General features: G+C 35.8%; 1 protein-coding gene across 5 annotated transcripts in view; it reads left to right on the forward strand.

Annotated features, from left to right (window-relative positions):
* Positions 1 to 12206, forward strand: part of DMD (dystrophin) — a 4487195-nt gene that overhangs the window by 4399637 nt on the left and 75352 nt on the right. For 4 of the 5 annotated variants that reach the window (XM_053707599.1, XM_053707595.1, XM_053707596.1 and 1 more), the window contains 3 exons: positions 1321 to 1432; positions 2049 to 2185; positions 9965 to 10003. In XM_053707599.1, the coding sequence (XP_053563574.1) occupies positions 1321 to 1432; positions 2049 to 2185; positions 9965 to 10003 (288 nt within the window). Of the gene's footprint in view, positions 1 to 1320; positions 1433 to 2048; positions 2190 to 9964; positions 10004 to 12206 lie in introns of those variants that run through there. The other variant, XM_053707598.1, reaches the window with a different exon arrangement.

Below are 12206 nucleotides of genomic sequence, written 5' to 3' on the forward strand. Positions count from 1 at the left end.
CTAGTAATGTACTATTTTGAGGAGCACAGACAAACTGGGGTACCTAAATTCACAAGATGTTTTTCACTCAATGCTTTATTTAAATGGATGCCAACACTTCTTAGTTACCTGAGGGACCTCCTGGAACTTTACTACTTTGCCTTTTTTTTTTTTAAATATTTTGCACTTCTTCACTATTCAGATTTGTTTATGTGCTTCCTAATACACCTCTTAAGGGTGTTTTTGGTGCTATTTTACACAATGTGTGCATGTATATATATATATGTGCGTGTGTGTGTATGTATGTGTGTATGTGTGTGTACATAGATATATATGTATGTATGTATATATATATATATATATATATATATATATATATATATATATATATACACATATACATACATACACACACACATATATATATATTCATACATTGGACTAAAAAGTCTTAGCAATAATAAATTCTATTCATATATTTTTTATTAAGTATTTTAGAAGTTAATTAAAAGCTAAATTCTCATTTGGGAAATAACCTTTAATTTTGACAATCGGATATGATGTCAATGGTGTCATTGGTATAAACTCAGGGGTCTACGTTTTTTGAGAGCTCATTCTGTTCTATTAGAGTTTTGGGGTCAGAATAGGCCAGGTACAATCAAGCCTGTTAAGAACAGTTGTGCAAGGTAAGACACATGGGGGCAATGTAGATACAATGTAGCGTATCATGTCCGCCACACATCGATAAATGCTGACAGCATACTCTGTCAGCATTTATCATTTCACAAGTAGTTCTGGTGAACTGCTTGTGCAATGGCGCCCCCTGCAGATTCATGGCCAATTGGCCGCTAGCAGGGGGTGTCAATCAGCCTGATCATATAGGATCGGGCAGATTGAAGATGGCAGCCTCAGAGGCAGCGGACAAGTTATAGAGCAGCGGTCTTTAGACTGCTGCTTCATAACTACTGTTTCTGGAGAGCCTGAAGGCTTGCACGGAAACAGGGGCCATTCGGAGCTTGATAATTCGGCCCCATGGTCTTTCTTTGACATGTTTGCTAAGTTTTATCGATTCTATGTATTGGGTTCCTCACAACTTGCCTGTACAAGGAACATTTTGTAAGTGTTCCATCAGACCTAGGCAAGGGGTCCTTTTCTCCACACACGTGTTAATTGGGCTACTTTGAGAGAGAAAAATATGCATATAAAAAAAGCAGTTTGAACATACCCTAAATTTATATACAATTTATTTTTTACACTTGGAAAAGGAATTTCATTATTAATGTTTTCAATGATTTATTTATGCTTAATTTTTTTTTTTTTCTTCTCCCCCCCTCATTATAGATACAGGAGTTTAAAGCACTTTAACTATGACATCTGCCAAAGCTGCTTCTTTTCTGGCCGCGTTGCTAAAGGCCACAAAATGCACTATCCAATGGTGGAATATTGTACTCCTGTAAGTAATTTATTAATAAAGCAATACACTTTAATTTCCAATACCTATGTTTTGAAACAAAAAAAATAATGTTGTTTGAGTATTGTCAGCTACTAAATGTGTTCATGGTTTACAATTGAGCTCATAAAAGCACAGTTAGATAAACTCCTTCTAGCCAATAGCCATATGTTGGATAACTATGTTCAATATTTTGCTTCTTTATAGTTGACATGTATTTTTATATATCATGTATTTCTAAAATTAACATAAATAATGAGCTCCCCTCATATGTAATTCCCTAGCTTGATGGACGTTTTGTGGTCACGTCTTTTTAGTAAAAAAATGTTGTGCTATTGGCATAATAAAACCGCAATCCCCTAAGAGAATTTCATTTTGAACTTTTGAAGTAGAATAAAAAGGACTGACAAATGCTAAATCACATTGTCATAAGCTGCTAAATAATGGGTATGTGCCAAGTGCTTTCTTGTAAAACACTTAATGCCTGAATGCATATTTTCTCAAGGAGAATGCTGAATAGATTTCTGCTTAATTTAAGTTTTGTTTTTTTCACCCATTAAAAAATAAAGCATTACCTGGCACATAGTTTCACCTCCATGCATTTATTTTTTTCTTTCAGACTACATCTGGAGAAGATGTTCGTGACTTTGCCAAGGTCTTGAAGAACAAATTCAGGACAAAAAGATATTTTGCTAAACATCCAAGGATGGGCTACTTACCTGTTCAAACTGTTCTTGAAGGAGACAACATGGAAACGTGAGTATTCTGGGGGGGGGGGGGGGGGGGGGGGCTGTTTGTTTAAAATTGTTGAACTGACAAAAAAATCTATTTTAAATAAATGTAATATATATAATTAGCAAACAAAGTAATCAGCCTGTTTACATTCCAATGTTTCCTACTGCTGCACATGAAAGGATCAGCTTTAAATAATGCTTATACAATATTCTCAGCATAGAATGTGATATTATAAGCAAGCTTTCTGTTTACAGTTTTCTAATAGTTTCAAAGGACGTGTGGCTTTTTATATGAATAATAGTTTGATTAGAAACCACAAATCAGAAATAAGCAGTAATAGCAGGCAGCAGCTACAGCAGAGATATTTATTATGTAAACTCATCCATCCTTCCTGTTATCAGACAATACAGGTGCAAATCCTACATCTGAAAGGTTGCAGTATCCCATCTGCCTGGAAGATAACATTAAATATGAAGCATTTAGGAGCCCTCCTGTTGGTAGAATGGTTAGGGGAAGAGGTGAAATCATAACCCTGCCATGTGTCCTGTAGTCTGCAAATGTTTGTGATTATGTCAACTACATTTTGTGATCATATGTGCACTTTTTTATTATTATTTATTTTTAACTAACAGAATAGGTTTTGAGAACTAAAAGATCAGCCAAGGTTGCCAATGTTTTCCTTCTGAAGTTTAATCCTAAACAGACATTGCACTTGAAAATGCTCTATCATTCATATGAAGGTGCAGCAGTTTGATGTTTTCATTGACTGAGTAAATTTGTGTAAAAAGTGCATATCCTACTAATGCTTCCTTAACTTACCTGAGTAGATTTGAAGTGCAAATACTACTAATGCTTCCTTAACTTATAAGTACTTTTCACTAATGCTCAAAGAGCAAGAAGAACTGTTCATGGAATAAGAACAAGAAGTACTACTCAACCAATGAGCATTAGTAGGAGGCGCCCATCAGCCAATGAGCATTAGTGGGGAGCACACAGGAAGTGATAGAGCTGTGCTGGTTTCAATTTAAATTTAAGCAACTTAAAGGGACAGTAAAGGAAAAATTAAACTTTAATGATTCAAGTAGAGCATGTAATTTTAAACAACTTTCCAATGTACTTGTATTATCAAATTTGCTCTGTTCTCTTGGTATCCTTTGTAGAAAAGCATATGTACATATGCTCAGCAACAGCAATACTATGACTGATTGGTGGTTACACATTTCTTTCATGTAAGTGGCAAGAGTCCATGAGCTAGTGTTGTATGGGATATACATTCCTACCAGGAGGGGGCAAAGTTTCCCAAACCTCAAAATTCCTATAAATACACCTCCCACCTTACTCATACTTTAGTTTTACAAACGTTGCTTCCTTGTGGAGGTGGTGAAGCAAGTTGTGCTTGATTTTCTTCTGTGATAGGCGCTTCTAAGCATATTGAAGCCCAGTTCCTCTCAAAGTACAATGTTTGTCTGAGGGATGTGAAGGGAGTATTGCCTAATGATGCCATGTTTTCACCTGTGGGAAATCTATTCTAAGGCTCTTTGTAATTGGTCGCAGAGATTCATCTCTTCCTCCCTTTGCAGTTCAACATTATACTCCTCTACCATTACCTCTGCTGCTATGTTTCAGTACTGGTTTTGCTGTCTGCTATATGTGGATGGGTGTCTTCTGGTAAGTATATATCATTTAAGACACTCTCAGCTATGTTTGGCTCTTTATCTTATAAAATTTTTAATGTATATTGTATATATTTGCCATGAGTCAGGTCTGTGAATTTCCCTTTGCAGTCTAAACAGTTTCAGCTTGGGAATGATGTTTATGGGTGTTTTAGGCCTACCTGGGGATCCAGTTAATTTTTACCTTAGTCTGTTTTTTTTCAAAAACTTTGCGGAGAATGTTACCTTTTATTGCGTCATTTTTGGCGCAAAGATTTTTGATGCAAAGTTGCGTCTGTCGTGATGCGAGTCACGTAATTTCTTGAGACTTTCTTGTCACAAGGATTTTTGGCGTGAAGTTGCTCCTGTTAGGACGGGAGTCGGGACATTTATCTTTGACGCCAACATTTTTTTTGCTCTGCATTTGCGCCGTTTTTGGCGCCTTAAATTTGTTATATAAGTTTCTCCCTCTTTTTGCTATCTGCTCTCTTTTGATCTTAGAGGGCTAGGTTGCTTGCTTTTGATTTTACTTTTGTATAAAAAAGATTTATCATAAGTATTTTTTCCCATTCCTGAAACTGCTCTTTGAGGAAATTGGATATTTTGTTTAAATGTTATTTTATTCTTTTTTGTTACATTTTGCAAGATGTCTGGCTGATCCTGCCTCTGATGTTACTGTAGGAACTAAGCTGCTTGAACACAATTCTACCAAAGCTAAGTGTGTATGTTGTAAATAAGCTGATCATGCTTCTTCAGCTCAAATATGTGGCACTTGTTATGAAAAGTTTTTACATGCTGATAATGTTTCTATAAGTACAAATGCATCTACTGTTAAATCTTCACAGTCTAATGTACATGATATTCCTGTAGATATTAAATATTATATTGCTGCAGCCATACAGAAGGCTATGACTGTTATTCTGACTTTAAATAAACATAAACATAAATCTCCTTCTCATAAATCTGATGAAGCCTGTATTGATCATCAGCAAACTGAAGTATCTTCTGCTGATGACGATTTCTCTGGCTCAGAGGATCCAACTTCAGAGTTTGAAATTGATAAATCAACCTTTTGTTTTTAAGATTGAATATATTTGTTCTTTATTAAAGGAATTATTGTTTAGTTTGGGTATTGAGGAATCTAGTCCTCTTGATAACAAGAATACCAAATGTTTGAATTCTGTTTATAAAACTTCTTTGGTTACTCCTGAAGTTTTTCCTATTCCAGATGCGATCTCTCATATGATTACTAAGGAATGGTCTAGGTTTTAAAAGTTATACCCTTTACCTGTGGCTAATTTAGAGTTTTGGGGAAAAGTCCCTAAGGTTGATGGGGCTATTTCTACTTTGGCCAAACTTACTACTATTCCTATGGAAGATGGTACTTCTTTAAATGGTCCTTTAGATAGGAAAATTGAATCTTATCTTAGAATATCACATTTACATACTGGCTATATTCTTAGACCTACCATTTCTATGGCTGATGTTGCTGCTGCTTCAACCTTTTGGTTGTACAGTTTAGCTCAACAGCTAACAGATCCTGAATTATCTAGCATTGTTCTTCTACTTCAACATGCTAATCATTTTATTTATTATGCTATATTTGATGTCATTAAGATTGATATTAAATCTATGCCTTTAGCTATTCTTACTAGAAGAGCTTTATGGCTTAAATCTTGGAATGCTGATATGGTGTCTAATTCTAGATTACTATCTTTATCATTTCAGGGTAGTAATTTATTTGGTTCCCAATTGGATTCTATTATATCTGGGGGAAAGGGAGTTTTTCTGCCCCAAAATAATAAATCTAAGGGTAAATGTAAAGCTCCCAATCGTTTTCGTTCCTTTCGTCAGAATAGAGAACAAAAAAACTCTTCTTCCCCTAAGACCTCTGGCTCCAATTGGAGACCATCTCCGAATTGGAATAAATCCAAGCCTTTAAAAAACCTAATCCAGCCCAAAAGACTGCATGAAGGTGCGGCCCTCAAACCAGTTCAACTGGTGGGGGGCAGATTTAATTATTTCAACACATTTGGACAGTCTCTGTTCAAAACCAGTGGATACAGAATATTGTTTCTCAGGGGTATCGAATAGGTTTCAGATTATGAACTCCCATGGGAAGATTCTTTCTTTCTCATGTTCCAACAAACCCTGTGAAGGCTCAGGCTTTTCGGAAATGCGTTTCAGACCTTGAGCTTTCAGGGGCGATTGTTCTAGTTTCTCTGCAGGAACGGGATTTGGGTTTTTATTCAAATCTATTAATTGTCCCAAAGAAAGAAGGTTTGTTCAGACCAATTCTGGATCTGAAGTCTCTAAATTGTTTTGCTAGAGTCCCAACTTTCAAGATGGTGACTATAAGGACTATTCTGCCTTTTCTTCAGCAAGGTCATTTCATGTCCACAATAGACTTACAGGACACTTATCTTCATATTCCGATTCATCCAGACCACTATCGTTTTCTGAAATTCTCTTTTCTAGACAAGCATTACCAATTTGTCGCTCTTCTGTTTGGCCTAGCGACAGCTTCTTCTCAAAGATTCTCAGTGCCCTTCTATCTGTAATCAGAGAGCAGGGTATTGCTGTGTTTCCTTATTTAGATGATATCATGGTACTAGCTCAATCTTTTCATTTAGCCGAATCTCACACGAAACGACTAGTGTGGTTTCTTCAAAGACATGGTTGGTGGATCAATTTACAAAAGAGTTTCTTGATTCTTCAGACAAGGGTCACCTTTTTAGGTTTCCAGATAGATTTAGTGTTTATGACTCTTTCTCTGACAGACAAGAGACGAATTAAGTTAATTTTAGCCTGTCTAAACCTTCAGTCTCTATCATTTCCTTCAGTGGCTATGTGCATGGATGTTTTAGGTATCATGAATGCAGCATCAGACGCAATCCCCTTTGCTCGTTTTCATATGAGACCTCTACAGCTTTGCATGTTGCACCAATGGTGCAGGGATTATACTCGGATATCACAACTCATATACTTAAATCCCAACACTCAACTCACTCTGATTTGGTGGTTCGACCATCACCTTATTGTTCAAGCGGCCTCATTTGTTTGTCCTACCTAGACTGTGATCACAACAGATGCAAGCCTTACAGGTTGGGGAGATTTCTGGGGGTCTCTGACAGCACAATCAAGAGGTTACCAATCAGTATTTTAGAACTCCGTGCTATTTTCAGAGCTCTTCAGGCGTGGCCTCTATTGAACTTTACATTCATTTTCAAACAGACAATATCACAACAGTGGCATATGTCAATCATCAAGGAGGGACTCGCAGTCCTTCAGCAATGAAGGAAGTATTCGGATACTTTCTTGGGCAGAATCCAACTCGTGTCTATCTTCTGCGATTCATATGCCAGGTGTAGACAATTGGGAAGCGGATTATCTCAGCCATCAAACTTTACATCCAGGGACTGGTCTCTTCATCAAGATAGGTTTTTTCATCTTGACAAGATGTGGGGTCTTCCAGAAATAATTCTGATGGCCTCTCATCTAAACAAGAAGCTTTCCAGATACCTTTCTCGGTCCAGGGATCCTCAGGCAGAGATAGTGGATGCCTTAGCAGTTCCTTGGTTTTACCAACCTGCTTATATTTTTCCGCCTCTGGTTCTTCTTCCAAGGGTGATCTCCAAGATCATAATGGAACAACCTCAGTTGTTTCTGATAGCACCAGCATGGCCTCACAGCTTTTGGTATATGGATCTTGCCCGGATGTCCAGTTGCCAGCCTTGGCCACTTCCTTTAAGGCTAGACCTTCTGTCTCAAGGACTGTTTTTCCATCAGGATCTCAAATCTTTAAATTTGAAGTCATGGAAATTGAACGCTTAGTCATAGAGGTTTCTCTGACTCAGTGATTAGCACTATGATACAGACTTGTATGTCTGTTTCAAGGAAAATGTATAATCAGGTTTGGAAAACCTATATTTCTTGGTGTTCCACTCATAATTATTCCTGGCATTCTTTTAGAATTCCTAGGATTTTACAGTTTCTTCAGGATGGTTTGGATAAGGGGTTGTCTGCAAACATTTTAAAAGGACAAATTTCTGCTCTTCCTGTCTTATTTCATAGAAATATGGCTAACCTTCCTGCCATTCACTGTTTTGTTCAGGCTTTGATTCATATCAAACCTGTTATTAAATCTATTTCTCCTCCTTGGAGTCTCAATTTGGTTTTGAAGATTTTGCAGGCTCCTCCTTTTGAGCCTATGCATTCTTTGGATATTAAACTACTTTCTTGGAAAGTGTTATTTCTTTTGGCTATCTCTTCTGCTAGAAGAGTTTCCAAATTGTCTGCTCTCTCTTATGAGTCTCCTTATCTGATTTTCCATTGGGATAAGGCTGTTTTGCGGACTTCATTTAAATTTTTACCTAAAGTAGTGAATTCTAACAACATCAGTAGGCAAATTGTTGTTCCTTCCTTGTGTCCTAATCCTAAGAATACTCTTGAAAGATCTTTACATTCTTTGTGATAAAAGCTTTGAAATATTATGTGGAGGCTACTAAAGATTTCAGAAAGACTTCTAGTCTATTTGTTATTTTTTTTCTGGTCCCAGGAAAGGTCAGAAAGCCTCTATTTCTTTAGCATCTTGGTTGAAACTTTTGATTCACAAATCTTTTTTGCAGGCGGGGCAGTCTCCGCCTCAGAGAATTAATAGCTCATTCTACAAGATCAGTTGCCACTACTTGGGCTTTTAAGAATGAAGCTTCAGTTGATCAAATTTGCAAAGCAGCAACTTGGTCTTCTTTGCATACTTTTACTAAATTTTACCATTTTGATGTGGAAGCATGTGGATTTGGAAGCAGCCTTTGGTAGAAAGGTTCTTCAGACAGCTGTCTTAGTTTGATTCTAGTGCCTATGATTTGAGAGGTTTTGAATTTTTTAAGAAAACGTAATTATTTTTTTTTTTTGGTTTAATTTCTCAGCGGATTTAGCTCTTGTTATTTTATCCCTCCCTTTCTAGTGACTCATGAATTTCCACATCTTGGGTATTATATCCCATACATCACTAGCTCAGGGACTCATGCCACTTGCATGAAAGAAAACATAATTTATGTAAGAACTTACCTGATAAATTAATTTCTTTCATAGTGGCAAAAGTCCATGAGACCCACACTATTTTTGGTGGATATGATTTTTTTTGTATGCTTTTCACTCCTTCTTTTACACCTTACTTTTTGGCTACACGTTAAACTAAGGTATGAGTGAGGTGGGAGGTGTATTTATAGGCATTTTGAGGTTTGGGAAACTTTGCCCCCTCCTGGTAGGAATGTATATCCAATACGTCACTAGATCATGGACTCTTGCCACTATGAAAGAAATTAACTTATCAGGTAAGTTCTTACATAAATTATGTTTTGTCTGTTATTTGCTCACCAGATGTTTTCAGATAGATCCCGGCAGTGCAATTGCTTCTCCTTCAACAAAGGATTCCAAGAGAATGAAGCAAATTTGATAACAGAAGTAATTTGGAAAAGTGTATAGTCTATCTGAATCATGACATTTTTTGAGTTTCATGACACTTTAACCTTAACCTTGTTAAGATGCTGCTCTTTCATACAAGTACCTTTTTTTAAGTATTGTGTTACTGTAATGCACTCTTGGGATAACCTTATGCATACAGCAGGAATTACTGAATTATCTTAGTGTTTTGCCACCTCTAACAGAAGTCTAATCCCTAAATCAACCACATTTTCAATAAAGAAATGCATAAGAAAATTACTTCCCTCCGAGATCATAACTCCTTGTTCTAGTTTTGCTCTGATTGTGAAATAATGCTTACAGCTGTAATAAAGGCAAATTGAATATTCCAACACACACACTGTATATATAATATAATTCAATTGACAATTTCTAGATCTTTTCATTTTGTTTATTTAGCGAGTAGTAAAACTTTGTAAAATGCAATGTTTTTACTTATTCCTATTAACAATTTTCTCCTCCCAGTGTATTTCTTTCAGTTTACTGTTGTTCCAGCTTTTTATTTTTTAAAGCCTTTTTGAACTTGTTTCTTCATTAGCTGCTTAAATTGCCATTCATGTTTATTTCAGAACTCTCATTCCATGTATTTTTTTTTTATTTTCTTCCCTATTTCTCTTTGCTAGTTCTACCTTTTTCTTCACCTCACCATTTTTTTGTCTTTCAGTCCTGTTACACTGATCAACTTCTGGCCAGTAGATTCTGCGTGAGTACTTTTATTTTTGTGCTATTGCTGTTGCTGCTGCTGCTGCTGCTGCTGCTTCCATGTGCACTAATAATTTCACGTTTTTGTTTGTTTTTTATTAGCTCATCTTCACATTATTTTTTTTATGTTTTTTAAGCTTGTTGTTTTCTTCCTAAATGAATATAGTGGAAAAAACAGCATTTTCAAGCCTCTTCAAATATTTATATATAGTGTTCAGCTGACAATTTAAAACACTAACCTCCATAGAGCTCTCAAAATACTTATTTTTATCACTGATTCGAAAACTTTTGAGTGGTAAAAAAAATAATCAGAAACGATATCATTATAAATATATTACGTTCACTGGGTAACACGGAGAGTAGTAAAGCTAATTACCTGGCAATAATTTTAGTGGGAGCTATCTCTTTTGGTTTGGAATTTAACCTACAGAATTTTCTATGTAATTTACAATTTGTTTTCCCATAAAAAATGAAGTGTCAATGTGCACATTACATTTATTGATTCATGCACTAAATGTTCATGTTACAGCGCAAGACATTTGGATGGAATCCTTAAAGGGGGACACAAGTCAAAATTATACTTTTATGATTCAGATAGAGCATGCAATTTTAAACTATCCAATTTACTTCCATTAACAAATCTTTGAGTCACCAGCTCCTACTGAGCATTTACAAGACTTCACAGAATATACGTATATGCATTTGTAATTGGCTGATGGCTGTCATATGACACAGGGGTAGTGGAAATAGACATAACTGAAATTTGTAAGAAAAAAATCTACTACTCGCTTGAATATCAGATCTTTTTTGTATCATGCATTTGTTGATAATGCAAATCTACAGTATTAACTGGTCCTTTAATAATTGTTGGATAGATGATTCTACAAAGGGAATCCCTTTGAGCTGTAAATATTTGCCATAAAGGGAAACTATGTAGTTATATTACAGATTTGAAACTTCCATTAGGGTTGTACATGCTTTTGTTCAGAAACTGTTCCAGACCTTGGTTTTTGGAAGGTAAAGATATGTGGGCAAGCAAAACAGTTTGTGTGCCTGCAGTGATGTCATAGATATGGTTATTGACTGTCAAGTGAATTTTAAATCGATGACGAACAGAAGAAATGTTGTTAGCAATGAAAATCAAATCTGCCCAACGGCTTAAAGGGACAGTCTAGTCAAATTTAAACTTCAGATAGGGCATTACATTTTTAACAACTTTCCAATTGACTTTTATCATTAAATTTGCTTTGTTTCCTTGGTGTTATTTTTCAACAGCTAAACCTAGGTAGGCTCAAACTGATTTCTAGACTGTTGAAAACCACCTCTAAGCTCAGAGCATTTTGAAAGTTTTTCACAGACAGTGCTAGTTCATGTGTGTCATATAGATAACATTGTGCCCACTCCCGTGGAGTTATTTAGGAGTCTGCACTGATTTGCTAAACTGCATGTCTTTCGAAAGCACTGAGATAAGGGGACAGTCTGCAGAGGCTTAGATACAAGGTAATCACAATCACAGAGGTAAAACATATATTAATATAACTGTGTTGGTTATGCAAAACCAGGGAATGGGTAATAAAGGATTATCTGTCTTTTTATACAATAAAAATTCTTATGTAGACTGTCCCATTAAGTTTTACAAGACTGCAGTTTTTTCATTCCTAAAGAAACCCACTCTGCATTGTTGGGAGATGAAAGCAGTGAATACTATTGTGGGAACAATGACTAAATACACTAAACCTTTTAGAACAAAAATAATAAAATAACAATTTAACCTTACATTGTCATACACAATAAATAAATTAAAAAACACATGCCACTTACATTTTTACTATTCTTGTAGTAAAGATTTTACCAGCCAACTCAAAGGTATCCATTGAGATTATTAACCCCTTAAGGACCGGGCATTTCATATAGAAACTTCCCTAAAAGACCAGAGCATTTTTAGCATTTTTGCCATCACTACATTTAAACAGAAATAGAGCCTTTTTTATCTTTAATTATCAAAACTATATATATATTTTTTAGCAGACAACCCAAAGTATTGATCTAGGCCCATTTTTGTATATTTCATGCCACGATTTCACCGCCAAATGTGATCAAACAAAAAAATGTTCACTTTTTCACAAACTTTAGGTTTCTCACTGAAATTATTTACAAACCGCTTGTGCAATTATGGCACAAATTGTTGAAAATGCTTCTCTGGG

This window comes from Bombina bombina, chromosome 3, assembly GCF_027579735.1.
Source record: "Bombina bombina isolate aBomBom1 chromosome 3, aBomBom1.pri, whole genome shotgun sequence".
NCBI lineage: Eukaryota > Metazoa > Chordata > Amphibia > Anura > Bombinatoridae > Bombina > Bombina bombina.